General features: G+C 27.7%; 9 protein-coding genes across 9 annotated transcripts; 3 read left to right on the forward strand and 6 right to left on the reverse strand. All coding sequences in view use genetic code 12, as the record gives it.

Moving 5' to 3' along the window:
* Window positions 1-352: 352 nt before the first annotated feature.
* Window positions 353-3247, forward strand: RPN1 (proteasome regulatory particle base subunit; the record flags this gene model as incomplete). Its single annotated transcript, XM_051758295.1, has 1 exon — window positions 353-3247. The coding sequence occupies one exon, from the start codon at window positions 353-355 to the stop codon at window positions 3245-3247; it is 2895 nt and encodes a 964-aa protein (XP_051613868.1).
* A 99-nt stretch (window positions 3248-3346) lies between these two features.
* Window positions 3347-3940, reverse strand: KGF55_003497 (H(+)-transporting V0 sector ATPase subunit c''; the record flags this gene model as incomplete). The annotated part of the gene is made up of 1 exon (XM_051758298.1): window positions 3347-3940. One exon carries the CDS (start codon window positions 3938-3940, stop codon window positions 3347-3349), a length of 594 nt encoding a protein of 197 aa, XP_051613869.1.
* A 660-nt stretch (window positions 3941-4600) lies between these two features.
* On the forward strand, window positions 4601-6168 carry KGF55_003498 (uncharacterized protein; the record flags this gene model as incomplete). Its single annotated transcript, XM_051758299.1, has 2 exons — window positions 4601-4667; window positions 4727-6168. The coding sequence occupies 2 exons, from the start codon at window positions 4601-4603 to the stop codon at window positions 6166-6168; spliced, it is 1509 nt and encodes a 502-aa protein (XP_051613870.1).
* A 13-nt stretch (window positions 6169-6181) lies between these two features.
* On the reverse strand, window positions 6182-7006 carry KGF55_003499 (nicotinamide-nucleotide adenylyltransferase; the record flags this gene model as incomplete). Its single annotated transcript, XM_051758300.1, has 1 exon — window positions 6182-7006. The coding sequence occupies one exon, from the start codon at window positions 7004-7006 to the stop codon at window positions 6182-6184; it is 825 nt and encodes a 274-aa protein (XP_051613871.1).
* Window positions 7007-7141: 135 nt separating this feature from the next.
* Window positions 7142-7675, reverse strand: KGF55_003500 (peptidylprolyl isomerase family protein; the record flags this gene model as incomplete). Its single annotated transcript, XM_051758301.1, has 2 exons — window positions 7142-7512; window positions 7588-7675. 2 exons carry the CDS (start codon window positions 7673-7675, stop codon window positions 7142-7144), a joined length of 459 nt encoding a protein of 152 aa, XP_051613872.1.
* A 2168-nt stretch (window positions 7676-9843) lies between these two features.
* Window positions 9844-10854, reverse strand: KGF55_003501 (uncharacterized protein; the record flags this gene model as incomplete). Its single annotated transcript, XM_051758302.1, has 1 exon — window positions 9844-10854. The coding sequence occupies one exon, from the start codon at window positions 10852-10854 to the stop codon at window positions 9844-9846; it is 1011 nt and encodes a 336-aa protein (XP_051613873.1).
* Window positions 10855-13660: 2806 nt separating this feature from the next.
* On the reverse strand, window positions 13661-15553 carry KGF55_003502 (uncharacterized protein; the record flags this gene model as incomplete). The annotated part of the gene is made up of 1 exon (XM_051758303.1): window positions 13661-15553. One exon carries the CDS (start codon window positions 15551-15553, stop codon window positions 13661-13663), a length of 1893 nt encoding a protein of 630 aa, XP_051613874.1.
* A 3674-nt stretch (window positions 15554-19227) lies between these two features.
* Window positions 19228-20202, forward strand: TAL1 (sedoheptulose-7-phosphate:D-glyceraldehyde-3-phosphate transaldolase; the record flags this gene model as incomplete). The annotated part of the gene is made up of 1 exon (XM_051758304.1): window positions 19228-20202. The coding sequence occupies one exon, from the start codon at window positions 19228-19230 to the stop codon at window positions 20200-20202; it is 975 nt and encodes a 324-aa protein (XP_051613875.1).
* A 310-nt stretch (window positions 20203-20512) lies between these two features.
* MEX67 (Mex67p) lies at window positions 20513-22420 on the reverse strand (the record flags this gene model as incomplete). Its single annotated transcript, XM_051758305.1, has 1 exon — window positions 20513-22420. The coding sequence occupies one exon, from the start codon at window positions 22418-22420 to the stop codon at window positions 20513-20515; it is 1908 nt and encodes a 635-aa protein (XP_051613876.1).
* Between the last annotated feature and the right edge of the window lie 30 nt (window positions 22421-22450).

Genomic DNA, 22450 nt, shown 5'->3' on the forward strand with positions numbered 1-22450 from the left:
GATCTCTTAACTCCATTTAATTCCTGTGATCTACATAGTCAATAATTAAAACAAAACCTGTCGTCTTCTCAAACACCCAGGTGATCTACAATAATCTTACCATGAATCTTTACATGGTTTACAACATTTATTACATTACAATTGCCAGTCAAGCTCGTTGAATTAACAATTTATGTCTATCGTGAGTTCAACTTGATTCTTGAGATTATGCAGGAATTTTGAAACTTTTGCCACTAATTCTTTGTAGCGAAAAAATATATCGATCGCTAAATTATTCAAACTGATTCAATTTATCATCAAGCTACGGACATTCTTTCACCTTTGAACATCAGTAATATTAATAAGTGTAAGGATGGCGCCAGTACCAGATACATCAAAAGACAATTCTACAGCAACCCAACAACTGAACACAAAGGATGTTTCCACAACTAATAAATCGATAGAGAAAGAGGAAGAATTGAGTGAAGAAGATCAACAATTAAGAGATGAATTAGAATTGTTAGTGGAAAGATTGACTGAACCTGATCATAATGAAAAAGAATATGATGAATTCTTAGAATCATTGAAAAAATTCATACAAGAGTCAACCACATCAATGACTGCAGTTCCAAAACCATTGAAATTTTTAAGACCAAGTTATCCATCTTTAACTGAATTATATGAAAAATGGTCTGAAAAATACGGTCAAAGTAATACAATTGTTGCAAAATTGGCAGATATTTTATCAGTTTTGGCCATGACTTATTCAAATGAAGGCAAAAAGGAATCATTGAAATATAGAATTTTATCAAATGATGATACTATAGCAGATTGGGGTCACGAATATTTGCGTCATTTAGCATTAGAAATTGGTGAATCTTATCAAGAAAATTTGGGAGTAGATGAGGATTTAGTATCAAAATTAACCAAATTAGCTTTAAAAATTGTACCATTTTTTTTGAATCACAACGCAGAAGCAGACGCAGTTGATTTATTACTTGAAATAGAATCAATAGATAAATTACCAGGATTTGTTGATGATAACACTTACGCTAGAGCATGTCTTTATGTAACTAGTGTGGTTCCATACTTAGCACCTCCAGATGATATCTCGTTCTTAAACACTGCTTTTGCCATCTATTTAGCTCATGGACAATTGACACAAGCTTTGACTATAGCCATAAAATTGGATGACAACGAATTGATACAGCAAGTGTTTGATTCTACAAAAGATGATTTAGTCCATAAACAATTAGGATTTATTTTATCACAACAAAATAGTAGCTTCAAATTACCAGATGACAATCAAGAAGTACAAGAAACTATAAGTAATGTCAAATTGGCAGATTACTTTCAATATCTCATAAAAGAATTAAACTTATTAGACCCAAAGGTTCCAGAAGATATTTACAAATCTCATTTAGAAAATTCCAAATTTGGTTTGGGTACATCAGGTTCCATTGACTCAGCTAAACAAAATTTAGCTGCAGCATTTGTCAATTCATTCATAAATCTTGGTTTTGGTAAAGATAAATTGGTACAAACTGAAGAAGATAATAAATCCTGGATATACAGAACGAAAGGTAAAGGTATGGTATCTACTACTGCTTCATTAGGTTCTCTTCATCAATGGAATGTAAATGAAGGGTTACAAGTGTTGGACAAATATACTTATTCAGATGATCCGGAAGTTAAAGCTGGTGCATTATTGGGAACTGGTATTGTTTCAGCAAATGTTCATGATGATGTTGATGCTGCTCTTGCCTTATTACAAGAATACGTACATGACTCAAACAAATTATATCAAACTTCAGCGATCAATGGTTTGGGTATAGCATTTGCAGGTTCTGCTAATGAAGAAGTTTTAAATTTATTATTACCATTGGTGTCGGATTTAGATGCACCTCTTGAAGTTTCATGCTTAGCAGCGTTAGCTTTAGGTCATACATTTGTAGGAACTTGTCATGGAGATATCACATCTACTATTTTGCAAACTTTATTGGAAAGAGATTTTACTCAATTGACCAACAAATTCATAAAATTTATGGCATTAGGGTTAGGTTTATTGTATATGGGTAAAACCGAACAAGTCGAAGATGTTTTGGAAACAATTGATGCTATTGAACATCCTATCAGCAAAACTTTGAAAGTTTTGGTAAATATATGTGCATATGCTGGAACTGGTAATGTTCTACAGATTCAAGCTTTATTACAAATGTGTACAGCAAAACCAAAGAGTCAATTGGACGAAGAAAAAAAATTAGAACAATCTGAGGAAGATCAACAAAAAGCTGAAGGAACAACCAACGTAGATACAGATGGGGATATTGAGATAGAAGATGCTGAAGAACAACCAGAAGAGAAAAAAGAGGAAGGAGAAGCTTCCAAATCCGAAAAGAAAGAAAACGTGGAAGATGATGACGATGAAAGTGACGAAGTCGAAGAAGATGAGGAATTATATCAAGGTATTGCTGTTCTAGGATTAGCATGTATAGCAATGGGGGAAGACATTGGACAAGATATGTCATTACGTCATTTCAGTCATTTGATGCATTATGGAAATTCGTTGATACGTAGAGCTGTTCCTTTAGCTATGGGACTAGTATCAGTTTCAAATCCTCAAATGAAAGTTTTTGAAACTTTATCAAGATATTCTCACGATCCTGACTTAGAAGTTGCACAAAATGCTATTTATTCCATGGGTCTTGTAGGTGCTGGTACTAATAACGCTAGATTAGCTCAATTATTAAGACAATTAGCTTCATATTATATCAAATCACCGGAATCATTATTCATGGTAAGGATAGCTCAAGGTATTTTACATTTGGGTAAAGGTACTTTAACATTATCACCATATAACTTGGAAAGAACTGTTTTGTCAAATACATCATTAGCATCATTGTTAACAGTTGCTATAGCATTGTTAGATCCAAGAGCTTTCATACTAAATGACTCTACTAATGAAACCACTCATGAATTATTGTATTATTTAACCCCTGCAGTCAAACCAAGAATGTTAATCACAGTTGATGAGAATTTAGAACCATTGAAAGTCAATGTAAGAGTAGGTCAAGCTGTTGATGTTGTTGGACAAGCAGGTAAACCAAAAACAATTACAGGTTGGGTCACACAATCAACGCCCGTGCTATTAAATTATGGTGAACGTGCTGAATTAGAAAACACAGATGAATGGATAAGTTTGAGTAATTCCTTAGAAGGAATTGTAATATTGAAAAAGAATCCAGACTTTATGGAGGTAGATACATAAGTCAATAGAACATGTAATAAATGAGACCTACAGCAGTCATAGTTACTCTTATTTTTGTAGATAATTATATACTGTCATTGTCTATTTAAATTATTTTGATCAGCTAAATTCTTGAGCTTTACCTGTCATTAACAAACCAACAATTAACCCAAATAATCCCAATACAGATCCAAAAATCTCCACAACCAATATCTTTACGAATAATGAACTATCGGCTGCATCTGATATAGCCGCAGTCGAACCAGTTACACCAACTGCAATACCACATATCAAATTTGAAACTCCAACCGTCAAGCCTGCCCAAAATAATGAATAACCAGTATAAAGATTCTCCTTAGTATATAGTACTTCTGAACTGACACTAGTGAGTTTTGCACTAAAAACAATTGCCATGATTAAACCATAAATAGCAACAACTTCACAAAAGATAATGGAAATTAAATTTTTTGTAGTAATTCTTGGAGCTTTTACACCAGCCCCTATAATTGAAGTACCAGTTATAAATATACCCCAAGCTGCCCCTACTACTGAAAACCCTATACATGATGCTATACCTAATGATGCCCACATATAAGGTGATGTGCTTTCTAAAAATTCACCAATATTAAATGATTCACCAGCTCCAGTGAATAACATATATCCACCCACTGTTAATAGCGATGTTATTACTATTGATGATGTGATATATGACATTGCTATATTTGTGAAAAAATAATGATGACAGGTGGTTGTTTAAATGCAATTAATTAGGTTGAAACTGTTATATTTGGTCTGATAAAAGATTTCAAATTTCGATTAATTTTGGTTTGCTTGAAACTGAAACTTTTTGGTGATTGTCGCGAAAGAAAACAGTGTCAAAAAATAAAATGCGTAAAGAAAAATCTGAAACACTAACAAATTACTAACAAATTCGATATGTCCCGTTTTTGACCTTCTCATACTGAGATCTGTGAGGTGCTGAGCCCTTGCTTAATCATCCCACGGCATAAATTAAACGATTCAAAGTTACAAGAATTATTCATACCTTCAACAAAATCCTATACATATTTACACTAACAATGTTGTTGTGACATTGTTATCAATGAGTAAGATCTGGTTGAAGATCTTCCTATTAATAGAAAAGAAATCAAAATCTGACGCCCTCACTAGCAATCTTACTACTCGCATTTTAAATGGTACTTTACAATTCAATACGCATAATTTTTCCGAGATTACATCGTAATTTTTTGATATGCGAAGATGGCTGCAAATATTTAATATATATCACTCACATCAGAATCTACCACAAATATAAAGACCAACATCTAAACCATTTTTCTGAAAGTACCCAATTTTTTCAAATAATTGTCGAAAATGCAAGTTATTTTGCTTTTAGTGTTTATTCAATCAATACCTTTCATTGTGGGATCCTCAAGAACAAGTATGTTCATAATTCATTATTAAATCTATTGATATGCTTACTAACTTTTAATGAAATAGAGATTGTTAATGAGAAGGATTTAGTATCCAACAACTTGACACAAGAGACTCCATCTAAATTTAAAGCATTACAAGTTCCAGATCATTTACCTGAATTCTCCAATTTTCAACAATTCGAAAAATTGAAATTAGAGGAAGAAGAAGAATTTAATGCTGCAAAATCAGGTGATGACAAGGATAAAGAAGATCATAAAAATGATATTCCATTACATTGTCAAAAAGAAGAATTTGTAATTCATTCATTAGATGATTTAAATTTAATAATTGAATGTGAAACAGTAAGAGGGAATATTTTTATATCTGAATTTAATTACCCAATTATAACATTAAGTAATTTAAATAAAATTGAAGGTAACTTATCAATTTATAAATCACCAGAATTAGTTAGAGTTGAAAGTCCTCAACTAAACATTATTACTGGTTGGTTTGAATTATATGAATTAACTTCATTAGCATTGATTAGTTTTCCAAATTTGAAAAAAGTTTCAGTTTTAAGTTGGGAAATTTTACCAATTTTAAGTAATGTTCAATTTAATAATGAAATTCAAGGAATTCAAAGTATTACTATTTCAGATACTTCATTAACTGGTTTCAGTGGATTTTTAACAAATGAATTAAAAATTTTAGATATTAATAATAATAGATTTTTGGATTCTGTTGAATGTAATGTTGAAAAAATTAGTGAATTATTACATTTAAGTGCAAATTCAAATGAAATTAAAATAAATTTACCAAATTTGAAAAAAGTTAAAGAATTAAGTATTAATAATGTTAAAAGTTTACTGTTAAATAATTTAGAAGTTGTTGAGAATTCATTGATTTTAAATAATAATTATTTCAGTTCATTAAATTTCCCCAAATTAACTAGAATTGGAGGTACTTTAAGTTTATCAAAACATAAAGAATTATCAAATGTTGAATTCCCAGAATTGGAAGAAATTGAAGGAGGATTAGTTATTATTAATAATAGTTTAATTGAAAAAATCAATTTCCTTTCAAAATTACAAATAATTGGAGGTGCTTTAGAAATTAATGGTCCAATTTCAGATATGTCATTTAAAAATTTGAAATTAATTAAAGGAAGCGCTATAGTTACTTCAACTTCACCAGAGTTTGATTGTAATAAATGGTCAAAACTGAATATTTTATTGGTTGTAAGAGGTGGTAAAATTGAATGTACTAATTCAAATAATGAAAAAATAACTTCAAGAACTAAAGATGATTTGGGAGGTAATAATGATGGGTCAATTGATGAAGTTGAAAGTACCACACTGGCATCTGATAAAGCAATTGATAAAACTAAATCATCACCAACTAGTTCGAATTCAGTAGGGGAATTACGAAATACTTCAGGAGCATATGATTTCAAATCAATTTTTAAGGACATATTAAAATTGGTTATTGGTATTCAATTAATCATACTTTCGTTGTATATAAATTAGATATAGGCAAACTTTATTTTGTTTGATAAAGTTTATTTTCAATAATATAATCCCTAATTTCCGGTATAACTTGTAATTCCCAATCTTTATTATCACCATTTATAATACTTTTTCTTATACTTGAACTACTTATTTGAGCTAATTTTTCATTTAAATCTTTGAGTAAAAAAATACTATTTGACCAAGAACTTGGAATTTCTTCATGTTTACCACTTGCTATTTCCTTAACATAATTAGGTTGTTGTAAAACATTAATTTCATCAGTTGGTCTTGTTAAACAAAATAAATCAGTCATTTTCATAAAATGATCTAATGAATTTGATAATTTATCTGGTAAATAATATCTTGGATCAAATATACGAATCAAAGTATCAAAACCAATTAAAAATGTTAGTTTAAAACCAGTATGAATAGTTATTTTTTGAGATTCTAAGAAATTTAATATTGATAATGACTTATCAACAAATTTTGCATGATTTGTAATTCCTATTGATACATTTATGGGATAATTCTTTGTTAAGTGATTTGCCATAAAGTACATCATTTCCAATCTTTTATCAAATGATTCTGGTTGTGGATGTATCTTGTCTGCATTCTTAACGGATAGTAGAAGTAATATCAGCTTATTTTCAATAGGTATGTTATCATGTTTCGTATTTAACAGTTCTTCAATTAATGCATAATGAGCCAAATGTGGTGGATTAAATGACGAATCCAAAACACATATTCTTTCAGTTTGATTTGTAATTAATGAGCCAACTGAGTTTGATGAGTAGACAATGGAGAAGTCCTTTTTTGATGTTAAAAATTCTTGTAGTGGTTTTATAAATCGAGACATTTTAATAAAATCTGGGGTCAATTGATTCAACTTTTTTTTTTCAAGATAAAGTTGCCTAATTATCATGAGATTTAAGTTAATAGAGATCAATTACTTCGAGACTTAACAAAATGCAAATTATCATATAAAAACAAGCTAAAGTTCATCTTTACTTACTTCATCATCATTTTCTAAATCTTCAACTTCTTCAGATTTAACACCAGCGATACTAACCAATTCAGTTTCAAAAATTAAATTAGATCCACCAGGAATAGGTCCAATTCCACGTTCTCCATAACATATAGAAGAGTCACACCATAATGTTCTTTTTTCACCAATACACATATCTAATAAACCTTCATCCCAACATTTTATAACTTGACCTGATCCAACTTTAAAAGATAATGGTGTACCTCTATCATATGAAGAATCAAATTTTGTACCGTCTTCAAACGTTCCTCTGTAATGAACTGATACAGCATCACCCGGTTGTGTTTTTCTAGTACATTTCACTTCTTTTGTGATATCTTAAGAAAGGTAGTTAGTTAGTATTGTAATTTTTAAGGACTAATTTCAACTGAAAATTAAATTAATAAACATACCGATCTTCAATTGATCTGGGGTTGGTGGTGATGCTAATACCGATGCAATTGTTGCGGTCAATGCAATTGTAATTGATAAGAACTTCATTGCAATATTCACTGAAATGAAAGTTGGTGAAATTAAAGTTGGTTGTAAAGTAAGATTAATTTGACGTGTTGAAAAATACGGAGTTGATTCGACACGTCGAGAATTTTGATCTACGATTTATTTAATTCTACTGAATATTAGGAACGAACATAAACACATCCTGAAGAGTCAAAGTTAACACAATAGCAATACAATTGTTAGCCTCCAATGAAACTGATATTATCAAATGTGCTAATATTGATGATTTGCTATCGGTTGAAAAGATTTAATATCCATAGGTTCTGTCCTTCTGCCTTTTGAGCTGATTTCATTTGTCTGAATATTATTCTTTGAATTTATAAGTAGATGCTAATGAACCAATTAAGTCACTGATAGCTGCTAATGGGCTCACCAAATTTATGGAATCATGGTCAGACGATGAAATTGAAAAAGGTAAAGGGATTGAGCTTACTCAAACTGAAACGGCTACTCATCAATTTCATTTGAACTTGGCTGCTGTTTGATCCTATGAAAGTTGAAAGATATATTGATTGCCAATAGCTAGAAATCCGTTTTGAATATGTTGCAACTGACTTAATGGCTGCCGATATTTTAACAAAGGTATTAGATAAAAATAAATTTCATGAGATTCTCAAACTTAGTGGAATACAACGTTGAGTACTAGAAGATGTATTGAAACAGTGCACTTGGTAATGCAAGTGAAGTATTGTTTATTGGTTGATTGTTTGTGGAATGACAGTGGTATCTCTCGATACTGGAATGTGAAAGACCTAAGTTTTACTCAATGGCTGTCAGAAAATAAGGTGTTCAACTTCGCCAAGTTCTTAACGCTGTGTTCAACTAAGAGCATGAATTTCATAAATTTATTATGGAGTGACAAAGGTACTACTTGATACTGGGTAGTGAAATACAAGAATCACCCAAGTTCTACTCAATGGGTTGTGCACTACTTCTACTCAAGTGTTCATATTAAGCTGTTCGTTCAAAAATATAAAGAGGTTTGGTAATCGTTTTGTTGAAATATTTCAATTTAAACTCACGAATTTTACCGAATATTACTCTTGAATGGTTCATTTAATCGACTGTTCTTCATCTAACAGATAAAAAGGTTTCCCCAATATTAATTTCCTTGCTCAGTTAGTATAAATATACTTCAGATTCCCTTTTGGTCAACATCACATCACTAATTCTTTTGTAACTAATTCGCAGCACTCGATCAGATTGAAAGTCTAAATATGATATGGGACATGGTCATATAAAAATCTTGCAAGATTATTCCTGATTAATAACTCAAAATTCAATTCACAATCTCACCTTACTTTAATGAACAAGTAAAAATTCGAACTCGTTTCTCTCGAAAATCAAGGATTGAATGAAATAGCTGGAATGAAGTTCAAAAAAATATGTTAGTTGAATTTGATAGTGCCAATAATTTATCTAGAAAGTTTGCAGAATTATTAAAAGCAAATGCTGTAAATTTTTAACAATTCAGTAAACTTTGTAGATGAAACCGTCGACAGCATTAATTGAACCATGAATGTAATCAATAAATATTTTGTATATCAATAAGACATCTATCCATCTTGATAGAGCTTTTATTATTTACTAAATTATTTATTGATTCATGATCAGGCTTTGATGATAATAGTTGAGCTGATCCTAATAGCCTAATAGGAAATAACTAGTTGATTCTGAAATAAGTTTGAAACGACTATGAAATACATTTTCTAATACCATTCACTTCGGAGTGAATAGCAAGGATAATGATTGCATGAAAAATGATCTTGAAATTGCCGATTCATTGAATTTGAACTTCAAGATAGATCAAGTGTTGCGAATTGGTTACTCACCAATTTGTGATGTGATGGAATGGACGTGACATATAATACCAAAATTAACTTCGAATTCTTCTTCTTTTCTCTCCACAAATTTCTAATGAGATTTAACGTGCTATTTATATAAATTTTATTCTCTGAATTGCTATTTCCCCAAGCTTATTGTGTTTGTTCTTGATTTATTTTTATGAAACTAATTTACTTTTGTGTTTAAATTATGACATTCTAATTTCAGGTTCTACGAGACTAAAGTTAATAAAATAAATATATATTAATACATTTTAAAATTAAACTAAACTATATAAACTAAACCATTTCATTTCCAAAATTTAATTAATTAAATCGACCAGCTTCTAATTTTTCCAATAATTCATCTTCATCTTCCATTACTTCTAACATTTCATATTTTGAAATATCCCATCTATTCCAAAATTTTTTAATTTCTTGTAAATCAAAAGAATCAATATGATCTTGTAAAAAATTTTTAGCATTAATTAATCTTTGTTTTAAATTCATTAATTCTTTATCTTCATCATCTGATGCCATTGATGCAGGAGTAATATATCCATGAACTTCATCTTCAACATAAGTTGTTGCATCACAATATCTTGCCCAAGCTTCATCTATAGCACCAATTAAATATTCAAAACATCTTGATCTTGCATTTTTATCAGCAATTGCAACAGATTGAATATTAGAATCACTTTCAAATAAATCTTCTTCATCATCATAATCATATTCATCATCAGTATTATTATTATTATTTTGTACAAGCATTTTTTTTAATGATAAATTAGATCCAATTGGACTTGATGTAAATTTACAATCTAAATTTTCATGTTCTTCATCTGATTTCATTAATTTTATAGAAGAATCTGATGATCTTCTAGGACATATAATTGATTTTTTATTGTTGTAGTATTGTTGTTGTTCGATTTCTTCATCTTCATCATCACTATATTGTGAAATTGCTTTTGATAATTCTGGATTTAATGAGAAAGAAATCCTTGATGATGCTCTTCTTTTTGCTCTCATCTGATCAGCATAATAACAAGATTGTTCATCCTCAGAATCATCTTCTTCTGATGAAGATGAGTAGTAATTACTTGGTAAATTATTACTATTATTTTTTCTTAATTGTTGTAAGCATATTCTTTTGTTTGAAGTTGTTGATGGATATGAATACTCACAACCACGTTTGTTGTTTGATGTTGTAGTTATGTTTTTGTTGTTAATATTTGATGATTTAGTGTTGCCACTTTTATTAGTTCTTGTTAATAAATGTGAATTAGTAGCAGCATTAATATTTTTTTCAAATGATAAAGGTTTTGGACACAATGCCATATTAATGTCTTGTCGTAATAATTAATAAAGTGACTTTTATGATAAAGAATCACGTGTAATTAAAACTTTGGTAGCGAGTGAGAAAAAAATTTTTCTTTGACGACGCCTTCGGATTGGTTTGTTGTTGATTAAACTACTAATGAAAGAGTCTAAACTTATGTGATAATCAACTCAATAAAACCTGTTCAAACTCTTGTAGATTGAAATATATGAACGTAGTAGTATTGATTAATAACAACTGATAGTCTTAAAGTATATGAAAATACCTATATTTGTTTGGTGTTGTTGTTGTTGATATGTATAAAAATTTGGTGAATTTTGATTTGTTGTTAACTTTAAAGTGGTGAAAAAAGCCTAACAAAAAAAAAAAAGTGATGGAAAAAAAATGAAATTTTTGTTGTTGTTTAACAAAAAAAAAAAAGACAAAAAATAAAATAAAAATAAAAAGAATGACCTTTTTATTTATTTAATTTATTTATTAGGTAAAAATATTTTAAAAATAAATAATAAATTGATTTGATTGGCTGGTTGAGCAACACTGAATTAAATTAGGCTTTTTCACACGTCCTTTGACAATTTTACACTACTACGCTATACACAAGTAACTTAAATACACTAGAAATAGATCAAACAGAAGTATTATATGACTTCTATTGCTTCAATCAGCTCCAAATTACTTATGATAAGGCACAAGCTGGGTGTAAAAAAGTTCATATCAATTCTTTATTCTACCCAGCAAGTTTGAAACTTCGTGGTGACAAAATTGAGATAATCTTGCAATTTAGTGATAAACGTTTTTTTAAATTATTTGTTTAGGAGAGCAAGCATAAATAATTTTATTAGTAGAAATCTTTATCTTCCCCTATTTTTCATGCAGTTTTCAAACTTCGATGCGACTTGATATTTTTATCGCCTACAAATTTCGACCTGAACTTAATTACACAAGTAGCTTTATTTCTTTTCACATTATGTTAACAAGACACAAAGAACCTCTTGTTGATACAATTCATGTTGTATGATAGAACAGCGAGTGAATAGATATCAATGTCTTTCATTCAACTGAACTAGACGATTATAACAAGACGCGTTCAATTTGTCTTTAAAGCTAATTTTATGATATCGTGTTTTCCAAACCTAATACTTTATTCTCATAGATTATTATAAAAATTCAAAGATAAAACAACTTCAAAGCCCACCCCCTTAAGAAATTAATGCTAAATATTTTTGTACAATCAAAATGAAACTTAAATTTCTATTGTTCTTATTGTTCCTGTTGTATCTTTAATTTAAATTTGTAATTATGATCTAACCTATAACTATAATTTAGCGATAAATACAATCAAGTATGGGTGCATTCTTTGATTCAATATAATTTAAATGGATCAGCGCATTTGTATCAGATAACACACATATATATTCCATTAACTAAAGTACAACCTATTAACTAAGATAAACTTGTAAGTTAAGATGAATACTGGAAGTTAGAAGAAATTTTAAACTTTCAAGTTTTCTATCGAAATAATCAATTATAATAAAACGTTTTTATAATGCTAATTATGACAGAAGAATATCAGAAATTTTAAAGATGATAGACTGCTAATTGATATTTATTGCAACATGTGAAGTGTTTAATTTTTACATCCATACCTCAACTTTATAAACTAAAAGGTTTTGCAAAAATTCTCAGCATAAACATTCTAATTCAATCCTGATCAAACATTCGTGAAGCCTTACTGTCTCTTAACTCGACTCTATCCAAGCGAAGTTGCTATCTAAATATTGTAAACGTAATAGTTTTTGAAAGAATTTAAAGCAAAATGTTCCATAATTTTATGAACATTATTGCTTTAGAAATAGAAAAAGAAAATTTCAAAAATAATTTTGCAACCAATTTTTTGATAAATCTAATCTTTGTGCCCTCTTATTGTATACATCTCATAATCAATTTTTTTAGGTTTGCTGCATAGGTGTAATAGGTTGATCTATTATCACTTATGTCAATAATCGGTCATGACAATACCAAGCCAGATCAAAAGCCAAAAAATTGATAATAATTTGGAACACACCCTGTTTTTACAAGTCAAAATGATTGTAATATATGTAGGTACGGATCTGTTTTATGTTTTTAATTGCTAAATATCTTGTTTCTTGTAAAATTTAAAAATTCAACAAGCGAACCCCAGGTTTTTACATGATTTACATTAGATTCGAAAGACTATGATTTACATGTTTTAATTTGAAAGATGATTATATTGATAAGAAGAGCAAATATATCGTATTTTTTAATCAGATCATTGATAAAATGCTGTTTGATTAGATAAATTGCAGACCAATCAATTTCAGACCAGATTCAATTCCAAACTAAATATGAATAGAGGTGTTAATTAGAGTCAAATTTACAAATCGGGAATATCTTGTAATATGCAAAGTAAACGTATATTTGAAAATTTTAAAACGAAAATTAAATAATAGTTAAAGTTCTAACATTATTTTCGCTAATATATTTTTGATGTTCTAAAATCAAACTAATAGTCTAGAATCTTGGAAAATAAATGAATAAATAATTCAAAACAGTTTTAATAACGAGTGAACGAAACTGATTGAAAATATTGTATAAAATTGATAACGTAAATTGAATTGAAAAAAAATGAATTTGTAATTGTAGTTGTAAATCTAATTGTAAAATTTTCTAATGAATGTGATGAAAATATTAATGAATGATGGATTAGATTAATGAATCCTCTACCGCCCTAACTTTGAATATACTCTACTACCCAAAGCCTAACCTAATATGCTATGTTGCAACCTAAACTCCACTTTCTAATTGATTTATAAATTTATCAGCAACTTCCATGAATGAAATATTTTCATCATTAGTTACTCTAGTATCATTATTAGAATTTTTATTTGGAGAAGAATTTTTTAAATTTGGTATTGATCTTTGATTCTTGATTGTCTTTCTGTTACTTTCAAATGAATTTAAATTATAATCATTATTATTTTTATAATATATAGAATATTTTGGATCATTTTCATAATTTTTTGAAGAATTAATTGTATTTTCTGTGGTTGTATCAAAATTAAATCCACTATTTGAAATAAAATAATCATATAAATTTCTTTTTAATAAATCATCTTTTGATATAAATTTATCTTTTATAAAATTTGGTTTAAACATGTTTTTAGTCCTCAAAGTAAAATCATTAACTAATTCTTCAAAATTTTCTTCAGTTTGAATATAATCATGATTTGATATCTTATTTAGGATTTTTTCATTTGAATTAAGTTTCAAATCTAAAAAATTCATAAATTTTAAAATGAAATCAATAAATTTATTTAAATTTTTTGAATTGAAAATAAATAAATCATTTTTTTGAAATTTATATATTATATATTTTGTAATTGGTATAAATAATTTTATCCCTGTAATAAATAATTTTATTGATACTATTATAAACATTTGAAATTTATCTATTGTTGACATATTTGAATTATAATATAAATTTCTTATATTATCTCCTGTTGTTGTAGTAGTTGAATAATCATCAATATCATCTCCAACTATATTTAAATCTTTCCTCAACAGTTTAAATAAATTCAATTTTGTTTCTCTATCTAATGAATCTAAAAAAATATCAATTTTAATTTCATCATCTAAATTATTCATTAAATGATCAAAATGTTGTTGATCTATTATATTTTGTTGAGTTAAACTTGTATTGTCTTCATAAACTCTATCGTATTGAATTAATTCTGAATTATTATCTAACAAAGGACTACCTAATTTTGGAGTTATAAAATTATCAATTTCTTCTACTTTAGGAGTTTGATCATTTGTTTTTGGATTTATTATTGGTATATATGGTAATTTTGAACTTATTTGTTGTTTACCATATTGATAAATTGAATTTGCTATTGCTCCTTTATTATCATAAGCCATTTTAAATAATAATTGAGTTGGAGTTGATGGGATTTGTTGTTGTTGTACTTGATTCTGATGTGAATGTTGTGATTTATCTTCATTTAATACAACATCAATATTATTATTTATTAAATCATTAAATTTTGAATTTTGATCATTAAGGTATTGTTTTACTTTAATTTCTTCATTTTCTTCTTCTTCAGATTCAGAAGATGTTTGAATTGCTGAAGTATATGCTGATGATCCATTAGATATTGTTGTTGATGAAGTTGCAAATGGATTTTTAATTTTATTAGATTGATTTTTTCTTTTATTTAATCTTGTTGAAACTGGTAATATATTACTTTTATCTATTGAACTTACTCTTGATTTTGAAGGAGAATCAAATATAAATTCTTGATCATCTTGTGAATTTGTTTTTGAATTTGTATTTGATGATGTGTTTGGTAATGGTAATGGGTATGTCATTTCAGGTATTGTTTGTGGTATTGGAGAAGAACTTTGTCTATTATTAATTAATTTTGAATGAATTTTATCTTTTGGTGATAAACTTTGAATATTTATTGGTTTTATATCTTCTTCTTCTTCGTCTTCAAATTCGTCTGTTGTATCTTGATCATAAAAATCTTCATCCGAACTAGTAGAAGTAGTGTTGGAATGTCTTGATGATACTCTTTGTTGTTGTTGTTGTTGCTCTGATTGTTCTAATTTATTTGTAAATTGATTTATTATAGGAACTCTATTTATAACTCCAGTTATTAAAGATCTAACCACCATAATCTAAGATCAGTTAGAATTTAAATAAATTATATAAATAAATAGTTGAAATTTCTTAATATTAATAAACAATTAGACGATAAAACTGTTTTATTATTGAAACATAAACAAAAAATCCTCGTATTGTTACTTGATAATTAATATTAGGAGTTAAGTTTCAGTTTTAGTTTTGAAAATCTTTTATAAGAACATAAGACCACCTAATGTAAGTTATATTGTATTGTTGTATTAATTTTAAATATCACAATCACCACTTGTTTTAAATTAATATTTTGTTGTGTGTTTTGTTTGTTTTAAGATTTAATAAAACAATGTGATAATTTTAAAAATTCAAATATGATAAGCAAGGACAGAAATGAAAATGTGAAAATAAAATGAGTTTGTGACAATAATTTAATCTTTCAATTACCCAATTTGAACTAATCAATAATAGAAGAAAAGGGGACCCTTTTTGTTTTGTTTTATATGATTAATTTCTATCTTATAAATAGAAAATATATGTCTATTGATGCAAATAGTAGATTTAATCAAGATCTTAGATTTCAAATGGTTTTAAGATCTTAGAAATAAAAATTAAAGAAAAAGAGGTGTAGTTTTATACATCCAAAAAAAAAGAAATTGGTTGTAAAAAATAATAAATAATATGTTGGTTTTAAGGACGATAAAGTATTAAGTTAATTAAGTACCATAGGAGAAATAAAGTCATTTGAAAGGTGGGTCATTTGAAACATACGTAACGTACCAACAAAATCTTATGATATGTTTAATTAAGTAAGGTAATTTATCTACTTTGATTAATTTTTATTACTTGGTGGAGTAATTCTTAAGTTTGTACTACTTATTTATTCACATGCATAGAATGAAATATTATGACAGTACTTAACAATTCAACAGAAAAAAAGAAATTTAAAATATATTGATGTTCAACTGGCTTGACCTAAAATTTTAAAACGTGACACTATACGAGACGCTACACGTGACCCAAATAGTTAAAAATTATCAATCAAGTTAGATTACGTGTTGCAATTCATTTTTTCATTCTATATTAATTACAAGTTAACTACAATCAATTACAGACATTATATTAGATTTCAAGACACAACTGAACAACTGCACTCATTTCAAAAATAATTTTACTTATTCGGATATTTAATAAGGGATGGATCTTTATTAGTTTCCATAATTCAATACTTCGTCATACTTAAAATTGTTTTCACATTCGACTTGATCAACTTGTTTTGAAATTTCAAAGTACTCTCTCCATCATTGGTAAATTCAATTTAGATCACAGCAACAATAACAACAATTTTAAACCTTATCAAGTTTATGATAAATTTCAAAGACAGAGAACAAGACTCTCCTATGCAATTATTGATGTTGACGATTCAAAAGGAATTACTGATTTTGATAATGGTGGAGATGATACTTCGAAATTTTAAAACAATTCGATCAAGTATTATCAGCTATCAAAATAACAAATCTATCATCAAAGTCTAACTAATAAATCAAAAATCAAATGAAAAGATGAAAAAAAATGGTGTGGAAACCTTACAGGACAAACACCATATGAACTAAATGTTTAAATCAAATTTATACTGCTATGTTCATCAATCAACTTTTAAAGTTTATTAGTTGGATTAACTATTTGGGTATTTTCAATACTAAATAAGACAGCATGAGTTAGATCACATATGTGAAACTAAATACAACGACAGTAGTAGTCAAGTTTTACATTTATCAAAGCAAGTTTTTTTCATTTTAGCAAATTTTAAACAATCAATTATTGAAAGAATGGTTCAGACAAATATTGAGAATCGGTGGGATCATATTTCTTTAGATATTTGAGATCAAAACTCGTATTATAATCTGGAGCTAATCCCAATTCAACAAAATGCATACATTCATTCAACATGAAATATGACAAATTGGTCTTTCGGGTCATTGTTCAATTATGAAAGCATATCCGAATTAATTTAATAAGTATCTTGTTGAATTAGGATTGTCTCCTGATTATTAAAAGAGTTTTGATATCAAAGATCTTAAGAAGTATAATTCAATCAAATTCATATCAATTTTTACACGATACGTTGTATTCTGGGTATGGTATGTTTCAAAAGGAATAGACCAATATGAACTTTGATATACTAACATGAAACACAGATATCTTACTTTTGTTTGATGGTGTTGATTCAATAGCAACTTAATTTGGACAATACCTTGTAACGATAAATGAATTTACCGCCTTCAAATGGAGTAAATTCACATGTTTATACATCTGGATCTGGGATTATAGGTAGATAATTTGAATTCACTATGACTTACATCCTCATGAAACATAATTCCAGATATTTAAACATGTGAATTAGCCTCATTTGGGTAAATTTATTGATCTTTACAAGGTATTGCTTTAAATTTTTATCATTAAATGAAATCAACAAATCTTTACTCTATATTTTCTAGATAGTTCTACAAATAAAGTCTTTTTATTTAGAATTCAATTGTATTAAAGCTTTTCTGTATTAGTCTACTGACCTAAACTAGAATCAATTGAGAAGAGGTTGAACCCATTTAAATTTTAGCCCTGGGAGTTTATTTTCTATTATTAGTACTGGATTTTTGTCAGGACTTACAAACAAATTCTTAATGTTTAGCTTTAGTTGGATTTGAAACATAAAATTACATTTTTTTTAAGATGAGCAATACGGTTGCAACTTTATTCACTTACTTAGCATTAAATATTAAATAATTGCTGCAAAAAATTTCAAAATTTATGAAAGTACAAACGATCACTGAAAGTTGTTTGTAGCAAATTATGAATGAAAACATTAGTTAAGTCTATTAATACAGTAGAATAACTTCAAAACATGGATATTAGACGAACAATGTTAGGTAGCAAAATAAAATGAATAAATTTGAAACATCGTGGGTATAAATATTTGAAATTGAACAAACTACACTACTTGTGCTTATATATGGAAGATCCCTAATCGGAATTGTATGATCTCATTGCAAAAGTAAAATTCAATTATCAATTCAATTCAATTCATCATGAATAAAATAGTTTTTGACTAAGATGTTATATAGTGCCTTGTATATCACTCTATATGCTCTTCAAGATGTATAATTAGTCTATATATATCGTATGTATAAAATTTAACTACTAATATTCAGAGTTGAATTGCTATTTTGAACAAAAAAAAACTCCGGTTTAAATCAACTCTAAATTTTGATGTAATTTAAGGGAATAAGATTTGCTAGTATTAATTAAAGGGAAAAATAAATTTTAAACCGATTGATTGGAGAGTGAAGCGATATATCAATCCAATCTAAAGCTGAGGAGTGATAGATGTTTGTGAGAATTCTCAGTTTATAGTTTAATCAATTGATGATTCCAATTAAGTAAGATCTAGTACTTACATCTTTATTAGTAATATATTAATGTATGTAAGTACATAGTTTAGTGTTATTAAATTTATGGTCTCTCCGGAAATCAATCATTTAAAAATTCCAACAATTGAAAAAAGAAAAAAAATTAATTTTATTAAGTGGTTATATATAAATATCATTCATTTTTTCCAAATTTATATAGTATATTCAATAGTACTACTTATTTCATATAATATTATCTCAATTTAATTCAATCAACTCAATTGCTATTATCATAATAAATTAAAATGTCATCAAATTCATTAGAACAATTAAAAGCTACTGGTACAACAATTGTTACCGATACAGGAGAATTTGAACAAATTGCTAAATATAAACCACAAGATGCAACAACAAATCCTTCATTAATTTTAGCAGCAACTAAAAATCCAGATTATTCAGATGTTATTGATGTTGCTATTAAATATGCTGAAAATAAAGGTTCAAATCCAAAAGAAAAAGCTGAATTAGCTTTAGATAGATTATTAATTGAATTTGGTAAAAGAATTTTAGAAATTGTACCAGGTAGAGTTTCAACAGAAGTTGATGCAAGATTAAGTTTTGATACTAAAAAAACTATTGAAAAAGCTATACATTTAATTGATTTATATAAACAAGAAGGTATTGAAAAAGATAGAATTTTAATTAAAATTGCTTCTACTTGGGAAGGTATTCAAGCAGCAAGAGAATTAGAATCAAAACATGGAATTCATTGTAATTTAACTTTATTATTTTCTTTTACTCAAGCTGTTGCATGTGCTGAAGCTAATGTTACTTTAATTTCACCTTTTGTTGGTAGAATCTTGGATTGGTATAAAGCATCAACTGGTGAAACTTATACTGCAGAAACTGATCCAGGTGTAAAATCAGTTAAAGATATTTATAATTATTATAAAAAATTTGGTTACAAGACTATTGTAATGGGTGCATCTTTCAGAAATACAGGAGAAATTAAAGCATTAGCTGGTTGTGATTTCTTAACTATAGCACCAAAATTATTAGAAGAATTATATAATTCAAATGAAAAAGTTCCAAAACAATTAGATGCATCAGAAGCAAAATCAAGTGATGTTAAAAAAGTTTCATTTGTTGATGATGAAGCTGAATTTAGATTACAATTAAATGAAGATGCAATGGCAACTGAAAAATTATCTCAAGGTATTAGAAATTTTGGTAAAGATGCTGCTACTTTATTAGCTCAATTGGAAAAAAGATTTGAATAAACTAATCAATCAAAAGATTTTATTTAGGATTATATAGATATTTACTAACAAAAATTTAATATACTTAATTGATTGAAGAAACAAACTTTAAGCCTTTAGGTTTGAACTTTGCAATGAATTCATTCATTACTTTTTCTGTCTCGTAAAAGCATTTGTCCCTGGAAAATTCACAGGGCAGAAAAACTGATGGATGAATTTATGACAGAGTTTAAGCCTATTAAAACAAACAATATATCTCTACAATCCAGCTTATTCTCTTATTTACAGACTTTTTTTCCTTATTTCATTAAAAGACTATACAAAAAATGGTCTATATAAATGCGTCTCTAGGTAAACTACCCATTGAATTTTTAAAATTATTTAAACTTATTTCATAATTCCAATTTGAACTTTCTAATAACATTATAGTATATTCAAAATTTAATCTTGTTTCATTTATTATTTTTATAATTAATTCTTGTTGTTGTTGTTGTGGGAATCTTGTTTTAATTTCTGGTGGGATATCTGATATTGTTGCTGTTGATGATGCTGTTATTGGTGGTATCGGTTGTTGAGTTGGGGGTATTGGGGCTGGTGATGGTGTTGATGCGTTTGTTGCTGATGTGGTGATTTGTGCTATACTTGGTTGTTGTGGTGGTTGAGGTTGTGATTGTGATTGTGGTTGTGCTTGAGGTTGTTGATGCGATACATTCCAAGGTGTCTCACTTGAATAAGGTCTAATTAATAATAAATCACTTGCTACTATCATACTTCCATTAGGACCAGGTAGAACTAAAAACGTTCTATCAAATGATTTTCTATTTAATGCTACTTTTTTACCTCTATTTCCATTACTTGATGAATGATGAAATCTTGTATTATTTCTTGGTCCTGAAGGTGGTGGAGTATCTATAATTTCAGGTTGTCCTACTTCATCAAATGATCCATGTAATGTTATTATTACTCCATTTAATGGAGCAAATTTATAAGTTTCCATACTAAAATTATTTGGTTTATTTGCCAATTCATGTTTTGATTTAGGTAGTTGTTGAAAACTTTTAAAAATTTGCTCTTGTCCAATACTTACTTTATTTAATCTTATTTTACCCGAAGATATACGAGTTAAATTTCTTGAATTTGAAATATAATTTCCAAAATCTAAATTCGCGTTATTTGTTGAATCTTCAATTAGATAAGGATGTGCAGTATCTAATTGCATTGAAAATTGAGATTCATTTTGATATAATATCATTAAATCTGCTCTATTATTATCCCATAAATTTAAATAATTTGTTATAAAATTTGTTGATAAATTTTGTAAATCAACATCTTGAAAAAACATTGGTTGAGGATTTTCAAATGGAAAAGTTGTATTTGTTAATAAAATTTGTTCATTTCTTAATGGTTCACCATTTAGTATTACTAATTTAGGAAAACTTTTCATTAATTCTAATTTAATATTTTGAATTTCTTGAGGATTTGTAGTTTGTACTATTGGATTATTAAATAATATAAGTTCTCTTAAAAAATTTAATTTATGTCTCCAAGTTTCAAAAACTTTTAATTTTGAAAATTGATTATTTTGTAATGATAAATTTAAAAGTTTTGGGAAAGTTTGAGCCATTGATGATAATGCTTGTAAATCTTGTAATTCATTATTTGATAAATCAATACTATCAACTTCAATTTTTAAATCACTTGCAATTTTCATTAATGCAGGAAAAAATTTAGATGATACTGATACTGATCCAAAAAATCCTAATGCATTTAAATTTGGATCTTGTTTAACATTACTTAAATTTAACATTTTTATTTCTGGTTGATACCTTGATTTTAAAAAATTTGTTATAGTTTCAATTGTACTTGTTCCAGTTGACGAACTACTTCCTCCCAATTGATTAGATAAATTAGAAGATCCCTTCGAGAATTTTAAAGTTTGTCCTGCAAATTTAACTCCAGACCAATTTAATAATTCATTTGCTTGACTTTCATTTTTAACATAACCTTTTAAAATTCCAGTATTTTGATCAACACTTGAATTTGTAACAATAACTCTAGTTTTTCTTGATATAAAATTTATACATTCTTGTGAACTTGCTCCATTCCATCCCATAATTTCTATAGGATATGCATTTGCTGCAACATATGCATCAACATTTTGTTGTTGATTTGAAAATGAATTTCGATTATAAGTATTATTTGAAGAATATCCTCCTCTTCCTCTTCCACGAAAACTCATTTATAAATAAAAAAAAAAAATTTCAGATGC

The sequence above is a fragment of the Candida pseudojiufengensis genome, assembly GCF_024610245.1.
Source record: "Candida pseudojiufengensis strain CBS 10847 chromosome Unknown scaffold1, whole genome shotgun sequence".
In the NCBI taxonomy this organism is placed as follows: domain Eukaryota; kingdom Fungi; phylum Ascomycota; class Pichiomycetes; order Serinales; family Debaryomycetaceae; genus Lodderomyces; species Lodderomyces pseudojiufengensis.